This window comes from Equus quagga, chromosome 5 (assembly GCF_021613505.1).
Source record: "Equus quagga isolate Etosha38 chromosome 5, UCLA_HA_Equagga_1.0, whole genome shotgun sequence".
Classification (NCBI taxonomy): Eukaryota; Metazoa; Chordata; class Mammalia; order Perissodactyla; family Equidae; genus Equus; species Equus quagga.
Genome location: NC_060271.1, coordinates 119,193,104 through 119,213,991, shown reverse-complemented (window position 1 = coordinate 119,213,991; position 20,888 = coordinate 119,193,104). Strand labels below are relative to the sequence as shown.

Sequence of the window (20,888 nt, the reverse complement as noted above, 5' to 3'; positions counted from 1 at the left end):
TTGCTTATAAGATCCTGTTAGAATATTTGTTAATGTTTTAGTCCCGGAAATCTAATATTCCTATGTTGTGTGCTTTATTCATGTATTTTTAAAGATAAACTCCCAAGTGCTCTTACTGAGGAGTAGGTGGGGATAAATTAGCACAGATAATAGAATATAGTGAAGAGAATGTCTAGGAGCTTAGAGATGCCACATCTGAGGGTAGTAATTATCAATTACCATACCTTCATTCCCCTCTTTGAGTCTACCTTTCCATTTTCTACTAATGAACAGCCCTGGAAAAATTTAATAATCCCTTATTAAAAACCAAAAATATTATTGCATGGAGGAAAAATACAGTCCATTGAAAAATATAACTAGTCTTTTGTGTCAATAAAACCAAATAAAGGCTTGTGAGATAGTAAAAGCCTGCTGGAAAGGGGTGATAGTTAAGGCACAGAATAAATGTGGGATATGAGGGAGGCCTAAAAGTTATGAGGATGATTTAGGAAAAATATATATCAACTTTTCCTCATATTGTACTTCTATAAATTGAATCCTAAATTGGGTTGTTTTGAAGAAGATGTATTTTCCCCTAAAAACAATGTTGTCACTGGTAGTCTTGTTTGTGACCAGGGACCCGGCATTCAAATCTTAGATACACCTGATTTAAAAATAAATTTATAGGGCCTGGCCCCATGGTGGAGTGCTTAAGTTTCGCTAGTTCAGATCCTGGGTGAGGACATGACACTACTTGTCAGGCCATGCTGAGGTGGCATCCCACATAGCACAACCAGCAGGAGCACAACTACAGTATACAACTATGTACTGGGGGGGCTTTGGGGAGAAAAAAGAAGACGAAGAAGAAAAAAGATTAGCAACAGATGTTAGCTCAGGTGCCAATCTTTAAAAAAAATTATAAAAATTTTAAGCTCTAGATCATAAAATAGTTATAAATCTAAAGAGAACCTCAGAGATCACAGAATCTAGCCTATCCATTTTACAAATGAAAGAGTGGTGACTTTTCCAAAACCATATAGCTAATTGCTGAGAACAGACATCTTCAGGCCCTAATATAGAACTCTTCCTTCATGTTGCATTGCCTTCCACTAAAGCACTATTAAAAGGGCATCATCGTACTGTACACACTTGTTACACCGAAGATACCAGAGAAAATATAAAATAGAAAGAAAATAGAAGGATGCCAGAGAAATATAAAGTATTCTTAAAATGTAAAACATTTCATAGAATTGATTCAGATAAAAAATAATAAACTCGATATAATAAGTATTAGATATTGAATTCCTTAAATTTTAGCAGTACTTTTAATTCTATATGGAGTGGTTTGTGTCTCCTAAAAAAAGAAAAAAGTCTTCTACCAGGAAATGTGGAACAGTGGTTTATTTGGTTGGTTGGTTGAACCTTCCTCTAGCAAGCAGAAATATTCAAAATCAACCTATTCTTGATTCTCTTCTAAGATAGTCATTGCGTTACCCAATCATTTGTTACCATTGCTGATAATTTGATCACTTTCTCTCCTCCAGTTCTCCAATTCCAGACTCTCTAGCTGTCTTATGGGCCAATACTGACATGAACACATAAACACACACACACACGCACGCACTCCTCCTTTAGTCACTGCCTATCAGGAGGAGTATTGCATATGAAGATTATGTAACAGTGGATTCCCTGCTGTAACCAACTCTTGATCTCTGATGTAAACAAAGATTGAATAATTAAAATTCTTTGAAAGTCCAAAATTGTCTGTAGTAATTTTGGTCACAGTGTTCACCAGCCTTTCCCCAAACTGTTCTTAAAAAACAGAATTCCTTATTCAAGTTTTAGTGTATTTTCTTTCTTCCATCTCCATTTATGCCAAGACTTGGGCAACAACCTTATCAGACAGACTCGAGTACATTAGATTCAAGACCCTAAGTTAAAGAGGTCTAATAAATACTTTATTTCTAAACAAACCAAGTGAAATCTATAAAGAAGGGATTAGTTAAAATGAGGAGGCACAAACAGTACAATAAATTTGAGTTGATTGAGCAAAGGGAAGATGAGGATAAGACACAATCAGGCATTCACACAAGAGGAAAGAAATATTGTTGAATAACATGAAAAATACTCAACCTCATTAATTGGAGAAATATGCATTTAGACTATAACCATTTTTCACCTACTAATTGTGAAAAATAAAGAAGCCTGACAGTACCAAGTGATGGAGAGGATATTGAATTAACAGTAACTCTTATATAACTTTCTAGAAAACCGTTTAATATTATAAAGTTGAACATTCACATAACCTATGACAACAGTATCCTAGAGAAACTCTCACACACATGCACCATGGAAAATGTGAAACATGTTCATAGCAGCATTGACTGTAATGGCCAAAAACTGGGAACAGTCTAGATGTCCACTGACAGGAGAATGTAAAGATAGAGGGATGTGACAAGTGAAGAGTACCCACATAATGGAATAGCATTGGTAATGTTCAAGTTCTGAAGTTGGATGGTGGGTTTGCAGGTTCTCATTTAATCCAATTCTCAATTTATATATGTGTATATATATGTATGTATATATCTTACCTATATTATTTTGTGTGAATATAAGATTGCATAAAATAAAACATTTGAATAATCACAAACTAGATTAATTAGCCCCTGATTAACTAAGGAATAATTTACCTGAATTCTTCCATACCCATTTAAGAAATTTGTACAAACATGATAATAGCAAGTCACCTCTAAATTTTATAAAGCGTATGTTCTGTGTGCAGAATGCCTAGCAAATCTTAATCTCACTTGTTAGCTTTTTCTGATGTAACTTTTATTACCTTCATTCTTCATTTTCTCTTAAATGCAATGTTGCCTATAACCCAAGAGGAGGTAGAAAAGTCAAGTCTTGCTTACTTTCTCACATTCTCTTCCCTTTATTATTGGAAATTAATTTAAACCAAAATAATATATTTCATCTCTGCCTCTCCTCCCCCAATAAGTGATCCAGTCATTACTATGCAGAGAGCAGGATCCAAAGAGCAAGAGGAGTTCGACCTGCATTAATCTCAGCAGCTTTAGGTCTTCATGGTGTGACTAATACTTGACTGGAAGTGAATTTTAAAATATGGTATACTAGTACATAACGCTCTCCAAGGCCAAAACAATTTTGTATTATTATGTCGTGAATATACTCCTTTACCATACGTAATAAAGTTAATAGTGATTTTTAATGTTTTTGTCCATTAAGCACTTGGAGTGGGGGCAGAACATTCCTTAGATGCAGTTGTTAGTTTGGAAATATAGATGATTTATATCAAAAGGCTATCATAAATGTAAACTTTCATTCTTTTTATAGGCAAAATCATCTCTATTGATACCAGTTCCCTGAGAGCTGCTGGCAGAACTGGCTGGGAAGATTTAGTGAGGAAGTGCATTTATGCTTTTTTCCAACCTCAGGGCAGAGAGCCATCTTACGCCAGACAACTATTTCAAGAAGGTAAAGTTTTTCTCTCTCAATTATTTTTGTTAACCTTGCACTTTATTAATATTGGATAACTTATATAGAATTTATGGCTTGATAAGTATTTTCTCCAAATTACAGTTTTTGCGATAATCAGTTTTAGGGAAAGGAAGAAATGGGTAAGCAAAGTAATTCATGAGTGGATCCTGAACTTTGGGATGCACATTTTAAAGAACAGGATATCATCTGGTGGTCACTCACTCATTCATTCATTCATTCGTTCAGCGGACATATATCAAGTTCCTCACATACATAGAATACTATGTAAGGTGCCAGAGATACATGATGACTAGGAAGCAGGGTTTTGCCCTCAAGGAGCTCAAAATATATTAGGAGAGTGTAAGACAATTTTAAAGATTAGTGTGACGTGAGCTATATAGAGGTATAACTAGAGAAGAAAAAATTAATTCTGACTTAGAGAATCAGGGACAGCTTCAGAGAGGAAGTGGTATTTTTGTCTGGCTTTTGAAGGTCATTCTCAGCAGAACAGGCGTGTCAGATGGCTTCCAGATAGTACAGAGATCTGTAGCATGCATGTTTTCTTCATGACTGTCACAGTACCTGTGTCTCCTGACTCAGGTTGAAATTTCAAATTAAAAATATGACATTTGAAATTATTAATTAATAATTGAATAGCTGCTCTGTCATAGTAAGTACTATGGGAGTAGAAAACAAGCATATTCCCTGCCCTTAAGGAACTTAACAGTATTATGGGAAAGATAGGGAAGATTATCTGAGAATTAAGGCCAGAAAGTTCATGCAGATTCAGAGATAAGGAATTTGATATACTTTAAATATATGGTCAGGTAATTATGGTAGCCTAATACTCCTTTCCCAATGCAATTTTTTTCTCCAATCTCTAAGTAAATAGCTTCTTTGGAAAGAGACTCTTTGTATGACTATTACTGAAAAACAATTAAAAGATATTTTTCACTATTCCATCACTGTTCTTAATTTTAACATTTTCCCATAATATTAGGTTTCCTAAGTTTACAGATGATTTTCCATTCATTTCATTTTAGGTCAACTGCTTCCTAATGGTATATGGAGGAAGCAGCTTGATTTTTTTTTTCAGGAAGCCATCTCTATGAATCTCACTAGTCTGGTAACTTCTGGGACAGCTGCCTACAGACTAGTGGTTCTCTCGTGGGCCTCTTTCTGGACTGATGCCATCCCCAAAGACGGTATTTCAATGGATAGGACTAAGAATCTGTTTTTTTTTACGAGTTCCCCAGGCAATCCTGAAGTGCAGTCAAATTTGGAAACCATTATAATAAGCAACTAATGCCATCCACTGGTTGCAGACTTTGTGACTCCCTCTACCAAGAGCGGCACTTGACTTTTGCATAGGTTTGAGATTCAGAGCACTGTCTCCACTCATTGCCTAAAGTGCTGAAGTATATGATACTCTTTGATTTTTGCCTTAACTTAATAAATTTGGCCTTCCAAGGCATTAGTTAAAAGACATTTAATCTTATTTGCCTATAATTTGTATACATTTCCACCAAAGCAAAGCAGGTCTAGATTATTGTCTCATTGTCCAAATGACTAGGCTCCCCATAGATGTGATTGAGCCACAGTTTAAAGTATATGTTTCTAAACCATTGGAATTCTCTAAAAAATAGATTCGTTAAAGTGTAATAAGTAATCTGTCATTTACATATGAAATGAAACAATTTAGAATAAAATGTAAAGAAATGTAATTCAATACCTCTTTCCCATTAGTCATTTCTTAATGTCGTTTTCTTCCATTTTTTTAGAAAAAAAAATTCCTCAATAGAAGTAACTTGTGTTTTTCTCAGAATTAAGTTGTCCAGAGTTCACATGACTCTGATTGTAGTGTTTTGGAGATTCTGGACAACTGGCCAAACAGCATTCCTGGATTGAGCACATCTTTTTCTGATATTCTATATTCAGCAGTATCTAACCTGGTGAGAAAAATGTGGTCCATGAAACACTTACACAAGAAACACCTGTTAAAGATGTTGACCTGCTGAATTAAAATCTCAGATGAGAGCCTGGGTATCTTACAAGCTCCAAAGGTAATGCTTAAGTCCATCAGGTTTGAGAACCACTGGTCTCGTAAGAATGGAGAGAGGTGTAGTTTGCATTTGCAGTTTCCTTGCCACCTCTTAACTTGGGGACAGTGTGAAAAGAGTGAAACAAATTATGCCACTGTATCCTTGATTTTGTGTAAAACTTTTATAAAGTTTAAAAGTTCATAAAACTCTTCAGTGATTGATGTTTAGGCAAGAAAAATTTGTCCTCCACCTATCCTCCTTTTTCCTGCCCATTAACTTACTCTTTAAAGGCAGCAGTTAGTATAAAATCCTAAATATGTATTAAAAATTCAAGTTAATTCTTAGCTTAGTTTTTCAGCTACTTTTCAGAGACAGCTCATGGACTGCTTTCAAAGGGAGTTTACCATTTTATTTTTCAGAATCAAATTTGAAAATGTGTTTCAGCCAAAGAGTATGTGGGGACATTCAGCATGAACTAGATTGTAACAGTGGTTCTTCATTGAGATTGGCAGGAGATTGCCAGGATCATCTGAGGAACTTTTTAAGCTAGGAGGAGGTCCATGCAGGTGTATATAGTTTGGAAAACTTTCCCAGGGTCTCTTCAATTCAGACTGTCCCTTCAAGAAGGGTCTAGGTTACATGCTTACCAAAGCCCCCAGTGAGATTGATCCTGGGCAGTTGTTAGGCCAGGCTGCTGGACTTTACCCACACGACTGAATCAGAGTCTATAGTCAAAGACATTTTCTTTCTTCCTTTTAGTTTTTCTTTAAGACTTACAAAAGGTGCTTTTATATTTATTTAATTTGCATTTTTTACAGTAGAATCTTCAATACATTGCCACTAAATTTAATAAATAAATGATAGCAACAAATAATAGTGTTAGTGACCAGGGGACTTGCAACCACGTATATAGTTTTACAAAATATGGGTATCTATTTTCCTTGACAAAAGTGAATGAGAATAATTTTCTTAAGAGTCTGAATAAGTGTGAAAACATTAAAGCACTAACTTTCCATGACATGTGTGTGTTCTCTTTCGTTAAAAGTGTAGTGTTGTTAGTCAAAGACATTTTCATACAGAGAAGTTTGGGGAACATAAACCCAGGTTCCACAAGATGTTAATAGCTATAACTAGGAAATGTTGCTTCATGCTGAATTAAGTTTGGGAAGTATTTCAGTCTCCCACTTTTGGGGATTCATAAGACATATTTAAGATATTTAAGTTTCTGGGAAATTCTACGATAAAGGTACCTTTACTTTGTTACCCAGAATTACTTATTTTTCCTCAGAATACCTCTTCCTGTACCACATCTGTCAGCTCTTAGGGAGAGTAGTAGTCATGGGATATGCTGGGCCAGATAGCCTAGAAAAGTTTTATGGAAGTTCTGTTTACCTATTGTCAGTGATGTAATGCATCATCATTTCTTGTCTTTGAAAGATGTCCATGATATTGTGTTACGTTAAAAAATAGGCTAAGAACCACACTGCTCATCTGTCAGTTGCCATGCTATAGCAGCGGCTCACATAAAAGAGCTAGAAGAACTTACAACTAGGATATACAACCATGCACTAGGGCTTTTGGGGAGGAGGAAAAAAGAGGACGATTGGCAACAGGTGTTAGCTCAGGGCAAATCCTTCCCTGCAAAAAAAATAAAATAAGGCTGAGAAAGTACAGCATACATAGTATGATCTCACTCATATATCTATCCAGTTCTAGGTTCATAAAATGTTAACAATGCATATCTCTGAGTGATGGGATTATAAATGACTTTATCTTTACTTATTTTTTGTTTATTTCTCTATTATCTTAACTTCATAATCACAAAATAAAGTTATTTTCACATAAAAATATCATGAGACAGTTGGGAGAAGTTTATAGTATCAAGAAGTTTGGAAGCATTGCTATAAAACATAAGTACCCATATGAATGGTTAACCAGAATGTTCTCTGAGACTTGTGTAATGTGGTTAATTCCATGGTGTACATAACAGAGTTAACTGAAAATCTTTTTATGTCAAACTTTGTTGAAAATATTTAAGGTATGAGTTTATTTTCCATTTTTAGAAATTGTGATATACTGAATTGATTCATTGGTGGATGAAAATTTCTTAGAGCATCTGGGGTACTTTTTTTGTTTATCTTAATAAAAACTTTGTAATTTCGTTCTTTCTACATATATTTAGGGAAATACCAGAAAGGAAAAGAAATCTTAGCAGCATTGGCCCATAGTACCCTGCCACATGTTTTACACCTGCCCATTTAGTTAACATTACTTAAGGCATGCTTGTTGAGGGTATCTCAGCACCAATTGAGTGGAGTCGGAAATCGGAATAGCTCTACTTCTACAGCTGCTGTGACCAGAGAAATGGTTTCCTTTGTTTCATAGCTCTGTTGAGGCCTATTCCAGGGGGAATAATAGTTGCCATTTTAAAGGTTCTTTGAAGAGTTCCTGGGGTGTCAATAATTTACCACATCAATAATATCCCTCCCCACTAAATGTAGAAACTTTGGAAATGGACACAGGAGTCGGGGATCAAAATACTAGCTATATACCTGACAAGACTAGATTCGAAAGCAAGGCCACAGGGCCGGCCCAGTTGTACAGCAGTTAAGTTTGCACGTTCTGCTTCGGCAATCCTGGGTTCACCGGTTCGGATCCCAGGTGCGGACAGGGCACTACTTCACAAGCCGTGCCTGGCAGTCGTCCCACATATAAAGCAGAGGAAGATGGGCACGGATGTTAGCTCAGGGCCAGTCTTCCTCAGCAAAAAGAGGAGGATTGGTGGCAGATGTTAGCTCAGGGCTAATCTTCCTCAAAAAAAAAAAAGAAGAAAGCAAGGCCGGGACCTGTGATCAAAATGAGATTCCAAATAGTTTAGTTTGAAACCCACTTATGGGGAAAGTTTGGTGTGCAGAGCAAATATTTATCCACCCAGCTCTGTAAACAATTGTACTTCCTTACTCATGTCATAATTCAGAATATTAGTGACTGCTGTATAGAGTTGAATGAAGCAATTGGTGTAAATAGGGTCTAGGGATTGGCTGAATGTGTATGTGACTCAGGACATGTGGCCTTTGGAAGCTGCTTATTTGTTATTTGTTTTTTCTTTGATTTTATTCAGGAAATATTCATTCAATACCTGCTGTGTACTAGGCTCCGTGCTAGAGATTCTCTCACAACATTCTGGCTGCATTTTAGTGGTGATGGACAAAGGTTAATTTGCATCATTAAATCCTAAACTTGTAAATGACAAAGTCAGGGTTCAAGTCTGAATCTGACTGCTGTGCTTTTATTCTTTTCATTGATCCGTGCTGCCTTCCTTTTTATCTCTCTCTCTGAACAATTGAGCACCTGAAGAATTTTAGTTAACCTGGAGTCTTAATTAGGTTCTAATTAATTAAGGTTTTACTATATTTAATATGGCCTTTTTTCATTTCAAATAATGACTGTGTCAGTTATGATGTATTGTCTTATTCTACACATTATCATCCAAAAGAAATAATCTAACTTCAAAACTTAAAGTGTAATCATTTCCTGTATTATGTTAATAGGAGTTTTCCAATTTGGAAATTTTTACAAGTTTAGATATAGTCCTACAAGTTAAGGCAACATAATTACCAAAGGACTATTGAAGTTTCTGTAGTCCACAGTATCTTAGTGTTCCCATGCTAGCCTGAGTTTCTAGTTCTTTCTCACTTTATAGGGCTTGTCAATAAATCAAGAAATTTCTCTCCATTAATTTCCATTACAAAAGTAAGTCTAGATTCCTACAAGAGCAAAAACATAAATTGAGATATAAGAATGTGGGAACATAGCTAAGATTTAAAATCCTTTAAAGAAAAGTTATGGTAGTTGATCACAAGTCAATATTAACCTATTTAGATGAGATTCAAGTTGAGGATCAATCAGCAAGTACCCACTGGATGATTTTATATGCAAAGCATCGTGCAAGATTCAATGGAGAGTCAAAAACAAGAATGGGGCACAGTACTAGCCCTCATATTTAGTCTAGCTGAAGAAGAAAAGTGTGTCAGAAGTTATCTACCTCCTATTCAAAGGGATATAGAAGAAATGTTTAGGAAGCAATGAGAAATAAGATTGGAAATGCAAGTTGAAGTCAGATTGTATAGAGCTGTGCTGTTCAGTATGGTAACCACTAGCCACATGCGGCCATTGAGTACTTGAAATGTGGCTAGTGTGACTGAGGAACTGAATTTTCAATTTTATTTAATTTTAAGTTTAAATAGCCACATGTGGCTCAGTGCAGCTTAATGCTGAAGAGCCAGTAAGTGTTTTCCAGCAGAAATGAGGAGATCTTAGCTAAAGAGCAATAAACAATGATGGAGAAAATAGACTAAATGACATAAGCAAAATAGCATCAAATACATTGTATTTTGTCTGGCTCTTTATGTATCTGTAGCTTTATCATTGTCTCAGGTTAATAATTTATCTTAAAAAGCCGCTGTTTTTGTTGTTGTAGTTCTATTTTCCAAAATATATTGTTAAAAATATATTAACAGTTGGGGGACCGGCCTGGTGGCGTAGAGGTTAAGTTCACGCACTCTGCTTCAGCAGCCCCGGGTTAGCCAGTTTGGATCCCGTGGTGAACCTATGCACCACTTATCAAGACGTGCTGTGGCAGGCGTCCTATATATAAAATAGAGGGAGATGGGCACAGATGTTAGCTCAGGGCTAATCTTCCTCAGGAAAAAGAGGAGGATTGGCGGTGGATGTTAGCTCAGGGTTAATCTTCATCGAAAATAAATAAATAAATAAAAATAAGTATATATTAACAGTTGGGAATTGTTAATAGTTTTTTAGAGTTTTCCTATAGCAAGCATTTACTTTTATCCTTACACAAAAATTAACGGTTTCCACTGAAGACTCTTTTTCATCATTTATTATCTTGTCAGATACTAAATTTCTCCATGTGTTATATTTGGTAAATATGCCAGTGATTTGGCTGAAATTGCCAGGTGGGTAAGGAATGTGGTTCGTTGGACATAAATCTTAGTCCTTTTAATTTAGTTTATATCCTGGTTTGGGTACTTAGGCAGATTTGTGTATGGTATAGATTTACAACAGATTATGCCCTCTTCAGTTTATATGGTATATCCAAGACAAAATAGCACGTCTTCTCTTTACTTAAAGTAATATGTAGCTTCAAAAATTATTTATTAATCGGTCATTTTAAGTCTTTTCACATGTCTTTAAAATGTAATTGAAGCCCTTTCTGAAATGTCTTTGAAAAATAGGACTAACGTTTTTTATAGGCTATAGTATAATAGTCTTTTGTGGTAGTGATTCTTGTGTTTCAGTGGATATGATTTTTAACGTTGGTATAGCTGAATCTACCTATTAAATTTTCCTTAAAATAGAATTCTATTCTATTATTAAGACAGCAATGACATTTTCTTACTTGGTAGTCTGGTGTAGACTTTATGTATTTAATAAATACCAGTATGGTTGCAATTTTGTCTGCTGTTAATAAAGCTTGAAGACAAAAGTAAATTATGTTTTTTATATAATGATTTGGCTGCCGTGACCTAGTTTTTCTTCCATTTGTGATCCTTGGCTTTATCTTAATTTGCTTACTAAACTAAATTCAAACATCAAAAATAATACATATATATGAATATAATAGTTTGTCAAGCAGGACCTTAGTGATTCACATTCCTAAGTGAAAAATTAAATTTGAATTTTAGTTAAGGAACTCTGCCAACTAATCAAAACTTAGAAGGTGAATTTTATGGTATGTGAATTATATCTCAATGAAGCTGTTATTTATAAACCAGCTAGTAAAAGAAAAAAAACTTATAATACTGAAAGTGAGAGGGGGGAAGGTTACTTCCTGGTACTTTTAGTGGATACTTAATAAGTAATAAGTTATTTAATAACAATAAATCCACTGTGAAGAGCTGCCACATTATGGGGAAAAATTAAGATTGATTTTTTTTCCCCTGGTTTGGGGTTTCTTCCTAATCGTTATAGTGAGGAGGCACCCATTCAAGTAGGACTAAATTAAAGCTTGTCGTCAGATTGTGTTTTTCAACCAGAATCATTTTTTCCCCCTCAGATATCTGCTTTGTCTGAACTATTCCTTATTTTGAGTCTGAGCAGGCATTTAAAATGAGGTTCTAGGTATAAATAAGGCTTGGTAACTCTCCTTTGCCCAAAGTACAAGTGTCAGAATTTTAACTAGGTTTCTCTTTTGTTTGAAACAGTGATGACTCGTGGCACTGCCTCCAGCCCATCCTATAGATTCATATTGAATGATGGGACAATGCTTAGCGCCCACACCAAGTGTAAACTTTGCTACCCTCAAAGTCCAGACATGCAACCTTTCATCATGGGAATTCATATCATCGACAGGTACTTATTTGGAGAGCTTCATATGAAATAAGTCAGTTCACATATCTCTTCTTAGAGAAAATTTTTTTGTACTCTTGATGGCTAGAAAACAAAAATTCCAAATTAGGCATTAACCTAGTACGATGAATATATAATCAGTATATCCATACTGGGTTTTATAGTTTTGTCGCCTAACAGTAGCTTTGTTGTTAAAAGGGAGACAGGAAAGGTGAGGCTGAAAATGTGTGTTTTAGGGGTAAAAACCAAAAAGATAGCTAAAAATTTCCAGCTTTCCATATATGAACTTATGGTCTTATAAAAGATTCCAAACTTTGGAAGCATTATTGTCTTTATTTTTTAAAATGCTTTATTTTCATTAGGGTAAATTTGATGGCTCCTGAGTTCAAGTTGACAGTTTCTCAAACTACAAATCATTAAACTATCAACTTGAGATTTTTGGATGTCATTTCCTCTAATTTGTTCTCTCTCTAAATATGTTTTACACTGATATATGTGGTAAATTTGTGGAACTATTTTTTTATCCTATGAATTATTCAAAACCCCACATTTACAACTATTTAAAATTTAGCATTAAACAAAAACAAAGACATTTCCCCTCACTTCATCCTTTCCTCATTTGATATATTTACTTATTGGAACATGGTAATACCAGTCACAATTCTGTTGTCATAATTATGGATTTGAGTAAAGAACTTGATGAAAATCTGAATGCAGTATTCTGTTTTTTTCTAATTTTAGTTTAATTTATGCTTGTGAGTGGAATTAGCACAGTTCTTTTTTCATATTGTGATTCCTCTTTCAAAACATCTGCTATGTCTACATATCACCCTTTTTAATTTTTACATCAGTGACACAGTATTTTCCTTACCCAGTCTTCCTCTTTGGAGTTGAAATACTTAAAAGCTGTAACGAGGGAGTCATGAGTAAATATTTGTAAATAGAGATTTGGGAAGTTTCTCTTTCAAACGAAAGTATTATTGTAATGTTAATTACTTGTATTAAACTTAGAAAAGTTTAAAAGTACATATGTTGGATTTTTTTCCAAGACTAAGAAAGATTTCTTTCCCAGATAACTCAAACTGTTATCAAATTCACTGGGCCATAAGCACTATTTACTATGAAATGGCGCTATTATTTCACAATAGTAGTAACAGTCCACTGTTTTTCCTTAATTTAAAGTCATACAAAAGCTCTTTACTTGATAGCTTGCAATATTAATGAAGTTAATGGTCTTATGTTATAATATGCATAATAAAAAATATTTTAATGGGAACCAATAAAGATGTTTGAATAATAATGTCTTTCCCCCTCCCCAGGGAACACAGTGGTCTTTCTCCTCAAGATGACACTAGTTCTGGAATGTCAATTCCCCGAGTAAACCCCTCCGTCACTCCTAGTATCTCTCCAGCTCATGGTGTGGCCCGTACTTCCACATTGCCACCATCCAACAGCAACATGGTATCCGCCAGAGTAAACCGCCAACAGAGCTCAGACCTTCATAGCAGCAGTCATAGTAATTCTAGCAACAGTCAAGGGAATTTTGGATGCTCACCTGGAAATCCAATTGTAGCCAGTGTTGCCTTAAACCAGGGACAGGCCAATTCCCAGAGCACTAATCCCTCTTTAAACCTCAGTAATTCTTCTATGGAAGGTACAGGAATATCCCTTGCACAGTTCATGTCTCCAAGGAGACAAGTTAGTTCTGGATTGGCAACAAGGCCCAGGATGCCAAACAATTCATTTCCTCCTAATATTCCAACATTAAGCTCCCCCGTTGGCATGACAAGTACTACGTGTAATAGTAGTAACCGATCTTATTCAAACATCCCAGTAACATCTTTACAGAGTATGAATGAAGGACCCAATAACTCTGTTGGCTTCTCTGCCACTTCTCCAGTCCTCCGGCAGATGAGCTCACAGAATTCACCCAGCAGATTAAATATACAACCAGCAAAAACTGAGTCCAAAGATAACAAAGAGATTGCATCCATTTTAAATGAAATGATTCAGTCTGATAACAGCTCTAGTGATGGCAAACCTCTGGATTCTGGGCTTCTCCATAACAATGACAGACTCTCAGATGGAGACAATAAGTACTCTCAAACCAGTCATAAACTAGTGCAGCTTTTGACAACAACTGCAGAGCAGCAGTTACGGCATGCTGATATAGACACAAGTTGCAAAGAGGTACTGTCTTGCACAGGCACTTCCAGCTCTGCCTCTGCTAACTCTTCAAGCGGTTCTTGCCCCTCCTCTCATAGCTCACTGACAGAGCGGCACAAAATTTTACACCGGCTCTTACAGGAGGGTAGCCCCTCGGATATCACCACTTTGTCTGTGGAGCCTGATAAAAAGGACAGTGCATCTACTTCTGTGTCAGTGACTGGACAGGTACAAGGGAACTCCAGTATAAAAGTAGAACTGGATGCTTCAAAGAAAAAAGAATCAAAAGACCATCAGCTTCTGCGCTACCTTTTAGATAAAGATGAGAAAGATTTAAGATCAACTCCAAACCTGAGCCTGGATGATGTAAAGGTGAAAGTGGAAAAGAAAGAACAGATGGATCCTTGTAACACAAACCCAACCCCAATGACCAAACCTGCTCCTGAGGAGATAAAACTGGAGGCCCAGAGCCAGGTAGGTAATTTCTTACTTCACAGAATGAACGTACCTAGTTATTTTTTCCTTTCCAGTTATCTTATTTCAACCATAGACCAGGGTTTGGAATCAGACCATATTTTGTCCTATACATTGAGCATCTATTAAAAGTTAGTATCAATGGTTGAAAAATCATAAGATGCCCTCGAAAGATCTCTTTGGAAATTTGGAAGGGTACAGTGTTAAGACGGCATTCTAAGAAAGTAGATGTTTCTTTCTTTCTATAAAATCAGAGTTCACATCTCTGGAGATTTTTAAAAATACCTTGCCAGCCCCTTCCTTCCAACTCCCCCTATTGAATCCAGCTCTCTGAGAATAGAACCCAGAAATCTGTATTTTGAAGAAACTCCCCAGAGAACTCTGAAGTGTACCTAAGTTTGGGAACCTCTGATGTAAATGAAATGGGAGAGAAATGGGAGGGGTTGGACAAGCCTGCCTGGTCTGGCTTGCTTTGCTATTTAATTTCATTTGAAGCATTTTGTAAGGCTGTTTTCCTTCTCGTCTAATTCTCAGCACACTCAACCCCCATCGAATAGGAACTTGGAGTATTCTGGGTAGTGGGTGTATAGCACACCCTGGAACAGAAGTAAATATAAATAAACCTTTACATAAATTGTTATGAATTAGGAACCTCTATGCTTAGGCTGAGGTGGGGGTCGGGTGAAAATTAACAGGCAGTTTCATTTGTTGAATGATTGCTGTGGACTCTGAAGGAATTTAAGAAAGACAGAAAATACGTCCCTCCCCTCTGGGAGCTTACAAATTATTCAGACAGAATATAGACCATGAAATAGTTGAAAATGTATTTACAAAGAAGCTTATCAATAAAACTCTCCCATTGTGAAACAGGATTCACACTTAGTATGCATAGGTCCCTTGGTCTTGAAGCAACCTTATTTTCTGCCCTCATGTCAAAGAAGTCTCCCTCTTCCTTCAGGTATACTGCATTCTAGGCACATGGAAGTCCTTGCTATTCCTAGGATAAGTCATGTCTCTTCTAAGCATCTTCTACCTTGCTCTCCTTTCTGTGTCTGAACTTCGACTCATCCTTCACAAACCAGTTTAGAAATCATCTCTGTAAAAGCCTTCCCAGTAGCCCTGTTTATACATTTCCTTCCTCTTGCTCTCATGGTGCTCCGTATTGTCTCTGTTTGCTGTTTAGAATAAGACTATTTTGGTTATTTTGTTACGTGTCTGCTCCTTTAGGATTACACTGTATTTCGTGTTTCTTGGTACAACCAAACTAATATCCATGTTTTAACCTGAAAAACAGCTCTAAATAGTAATTACATGAAAATTCTCAGTCTAAAATTAACTTTAAAAGTAACAGCTTTATACACTAATGCCATTGTGTACAATCCTGGTACATCTGTTTTGGTGCACATGTATGTGCATTTCTTCTGAGTTTTGCAGGCCCCTGAGAATTGCAGGATCATAAGATATGTATATGTTCATCTTTAGTAGATAATGTCAGTTTTCCTACTGTGTGAGAATTCTTTCTAGTTGTTCTGTCCTTGCTAATACTTGGTATTGTCAGTCTTTTAAATTTTATCCATTCTAGAGTGTGTGTAGTGGTGTCTCACAGTTTTAATTTGCATTTCCCTGATAAATGTTTATTGGTCATTTGGATATCTTCTTTTGTGAATTGCCTATTCAAATGTCTTGTCCATTTTCCCAATATGTTGTCTTTTTCTTATTAACCGATAAGAGTTCTTTACATAATTTGGATGAGTCCTTTATTGGTTATATGTTTGCAGCTATCTTCTCTATGCTGTGCCTTGCCTTTTCTTTCTCTTAATGGTGTTTGTTGATGAAATTAAGTTCTTCATTTTAATGTAGTCCAGTTTGTCAATTTTTTCCTTTATGGTTAGTACTTTTTGCACATGTGCAACAAAAGACATGTTCAAAAATGTTCATAATAGCTTTATTTGTATTAGCCAAAAACTGGAAGCATCCCCAAATCCATCACAGTAGAAAAGATAAATATATTGTAGCATATTCATACAATGGGATACTATTCAGCAATGAGAACAAATGAACTATTGCTACATGCAACAAGATGTCTAAACTTCAGAAATGTAATGTTAAGTGAAAGAAGCCAGACTTTTAAAAAATACATATATATAATTCTATTTGTACAGTCTAGAAACATAGATTTTAGTTGAGTTAAATAACAAAACCCAAACAAGTAGACATTTTATGTTGATGAATTATCTTAAAGTAATCATAGTAGAATCATCTTGTGAAATAAAAGCCAGTTTTTTCTTCTGTATAACTTGAGACAGATGTAGGAATTTTCTATCTATTCTAGAAGATATGTTTTCCTTAAGTAGAAAGCGACCTGTCTGGGATCTTTGAAGCAGATACACTGTTTGTAAGAAAGTTTCCCAAACTTAAAATTGTCAGTGTAAATTTCTTTTTAATTCCATCATAAAGTAAGTCATTTTACAAAATTTTGAAAAATATGACAGAAAAAAATTAACCATGTTGCCATCATCATAACACAGTACTCTTGACACTTCCTTCCAGTCCAGTCTTTTTCCAGTGCATGTATTTTATACCAAGATGTAGTAGATAAATACTGTATTTTATCTTATATCCTGCAGTATATTAATATCATAAGCATCCAAACTTTTTTCCAGTGTTAGGTCATGTAATTTCAATGAGGCCTCAATCTTTCTGATTATTTCTTCCTTCCTCATTCTCTCTTGATCACACTTAATTCATGGAGTTTAAAAGAAAACTTTTTTCCTACATTGTTTCAGGTGAAAGTGTAGAATATATTTCCTCTAACTTTGGTTTCTGTTCTTAGTTTACAGCTGACCTTGACCAGTTTGATCAGTTACTGCCCACGCTGGAGAAGGCAGCACAGTTACCAGGCTTATGTGAGACAGAGAGGATGGATGGTGCGGTCACCAGTGTACCCATCAAGTCAGAGATCCTGCCAGCTTCACTTCAGTCCACCACTGCCAGACCCACCACTTCAAGGCTGAATAGTATGTGTTGGGGAGAAAACTTCACTTTAAATGTTTTATGATAATGTGGGTTAGGGCTTTGTCTCTCACCATTAGTGCACAGACATTTTGTTTGTTGAGAGTGAAAGATCTTTCTTTTCATTAATGCTACTATAAATAACATACAGTTACTTTTAAACATATGAATTTTGCTCATTGTGTATATTTTAGATTATAGTATAACCCCTGCCTTTTTGTAATTAGCATCAAGGCAAGCAGTTGATTACTTAAATTACTTAAGGAGAGTAATTTTGTGTTCTTATCCAAAACATTCCATAACAGGACTTTCAGAAATATAATATTGGGTCAGATTATGTTTCCCAAACTGTCTTCCTTGAGCACTAGTCCTATGAATTGGAAAAAAAGGATGTTGTGCTGAAATACACTGGGAAAATACTACAGGGCACATACACCATTCTCCTATAGAAGTTCTATAGTGCATATTAAAGGTTTTAAGAAGTCCTGTGTTAAAGAAACCAGTTTAGATTTCTTTCACCCAGCATTTACCAAACTTTCTTGATTATAGAATTCCTTTTCTCAGGTAATACAGGTTACCCCAAAGAATGCGTTTTCCTTGGAGCACTGTTTAGGAGACATCTGTGTTAAAATAGGTTACTGGTGCTCTATCCCAGGTTAGCATTCTCCTGATCAGGAGACACTTTTCATAGTATAATACTTCAAATTCATGAAGGTAGGCCTGTCAAGATTTTTTTAACCATCAAATTTTGAAGCTGAAAAAGACAGTGGTGATAATTCTATTGTGTGACTATGAAACTAAAGGAAACTAACCAGTTCACTTTCAAAATTTGCCTGGGTTCCTAACCTAAGTCAGAAGATGGGAGCAGATGTGGAATTCATTTATTTCAGTCTTACTGCAGCTTTTAGCTGTCATACACAATTCCTGAAGACTTACCAGGATTTCCAGGCAGCCAGAAAGAAAAATCTTGAGTCATCTCTGACATTTTTGGAAGCAGTTTTTCAGCTGACCGGAACACTAGATTAGAGCAGGAACCTACGTTCAAGTCTCATATTCTCCATTTATTAACAGTGTTACCTAAAGCAAATGAATTTTCTGAGCCTCATTCTCTTTATCTGTAAAATAAGAATTAGATGAAATGACTTCAGAAGTCTCTTCGAATTTGAAACTGAGAGGCTCCAGACTCTAGGATATCAGGCACAGTTAGGTAAAGAAATAAGGTGCAAGGCTGAAAGGTGATAAAATGAAAGTCTGCTTGTTGATTGGTTTGATCCTGTCCCCTTTCTCATTCAACATGGGAGTTATCTCAGGAGACATTAAATGGCCAGAAAGCTGTCTGGTTATGGGTATGAAAGGGAAGCTTTCTGATGTGCAAAGGTCATCCTGCCATCTAATCATCCAACAATGAAGGCTACCAGAAAACACAAGCTTCACACTCATTACTCCCAGTTAGCATTTTAGAGCACTGAACAGACACAGCCAAAGATCATCACCACTTTGAGAGAAGTCTGCAACTTGAAAGAGAGCAAAAGAAACCGCAGTGGAACTGTACAATGAGTGCGTGGACTAAAAACAACTATTAAAATTTTTGAAAAGATATTTTATCCATGAATAACATGGGATGAAAAAAGGGACAAAGAACAAGAAAGAACTGTTTGAAATTAGATATCCAAAATTTTAAAATTTCAAGAAAATTGGTAGAAGATAAAGCTGAGAAAAGCTTTCAGAAAGAACAAATAGACCAAAAGACAAATAGAAGGTGAGGAAGTGAAAGTTCAGATCAATCTAGGAGGGCCAAAAATGATTGATAAGAATTCCAGAAACAAACGATGAGAAGGGAGAAAAAAACTGAAGAGAAGATATTTTCAAACAAAAAATATAAGGATTTTCTAGAACTGAAGGACATAATTCTCCAGATTAAAATGGTTCAAGTACCCAACACACACACACAAAAGACCTGTACCAAAGCTTATCATCATATAATTCCAGAACATCAGAGATAAAGATTCTAAAAGCTTTCAGAGAGGAGGTGTGAATTGCATACAGTGAATCATAATTGCCAAAACTTGGAAGCTATCAAGCCATGAAAAGACCTGGAGGAAGCTTTAATGCATATTGCTAAGTGAAAGAAGCCAATCTGAAAAGGCTACATACTTTATGATTCCAGCTAAATGACATTCTGGAAAAGGCAGAACTATGGAGACATTAAAAAGATAGTGGTTGCCAGGGATTTATTGTCAGTGGTTGCCAGAAGGAAAGATGAACAGGTGGAGCAAAAGTGATTTTTAGAGCAGTGAAACTATTCTGTATGATACTTTAGTGGTGGATATATATTACTATACATTTGTCCAAACCCATAAAATGTACAGCACAAAGAGTGAACCCTGATGTAAATTATGGACTTTAGTTAATGAAAATGTATCAGTGTTAACTCATCAGTTCTAACAAATGTACTGGGCTGATGCAAGATGTTAATAATAGAGGAATCAGCCCAATCTGGAAAATGGGCAAGGGATTTTAACAGACACTTCATAAAAGAAAGTATGAAAATAGCCAATAAGCACATGAAAAGATGTTCAGCATCATTAATCGTCAAGGAAATGCAAATTAAAACTATAATGCAATACTACAACACATCCATTGAAATACCCCAAATTTAAAAATCTGACAATACCAAATGATGGCAAAGATGTGGAGCAACCTGAACTTCTGCATTGCTGGTGGGAATGTAAAATGGCAAAGCAAATTTGGAAAATTGGTCAGCAGTTGCTCATAATTTAAACATGCATTTACCATGTGACCCAGCAATCCAACTCATAGGTATTTAATGAAGAGAAATGGAAGCATGTACCCATTGAAGACTTGACCAGAAATAGTCAGCAGCTTTATTCATGATAGCCCCAAACTGGAAACAATCTAAATGTCCATCAACAAGGAAATGGTTTATTTATAAAGTGAAATACTGCTCAGCAATGAAAAGAAACGAACTACTGACATATAGCATGAATTATTCTCAAAAATATGCTGAGTGAAAAAAGTCCATCATTGACTGCCAGTACTGGGGTGAGGTAGAGAAGACTGGCAAACAGAGAGCTTGAAGGAATTTTAGATGTGATAGAAATGTTCTATTTTCTTTATTGAGGTGGAAGGTTATAGGTTTATACCTTTGTCAAAATTTATTAAACTATGCACTTAAAATTGGTGCGTATTATTATATGTAAATTATGCATCAATAAAATTTACTGTAGAAATATTTGAGATGAGTAATTTCTAACCTATAATTAGGCATCCAAATTTCTAGTGTTGTGAAGGTGGAATAAAGACATTTTCAGATATAAGAAGCAT

The 20,888-nt window shown here is 35.6% G+C and overlaps 1 protein-coding gene across 10 annotated transcripts in view; it reads left to right on the top strand.

Moving 5' to 3' along the window:
- NCOA1 (nuclear receptor coactivator 1) overlaps positions 1-20,888 on the top strand; it is a 250,473-nt gene that overhangs the window by 185,004 nt on the left and 44,581 nt on the right. For all 10 annotated transcript variants that reach the window (XM_046661263.1, XM_046661261.1, XM_046661260.1 and 7 more), the window contains 4 exons: positions 3,337-3,477; positions 11,747-11,894; positions 13,211-14,531; positions 17,365-17,548. In XM_046661263.1, the coding sequence (XP_046517219.1) occupies positions 3,337-3,477; positions 11,747-11,894; positions 13,211-14,531; positions 17,365-17,548 (1,794 nt within the window). The remainder of the gene's footprint in view (positions 1-3,336; positions 3,478-11,746; positions 11,895-13,210; positions 14,532-17,364; positions 17,549-20,888) is intronic.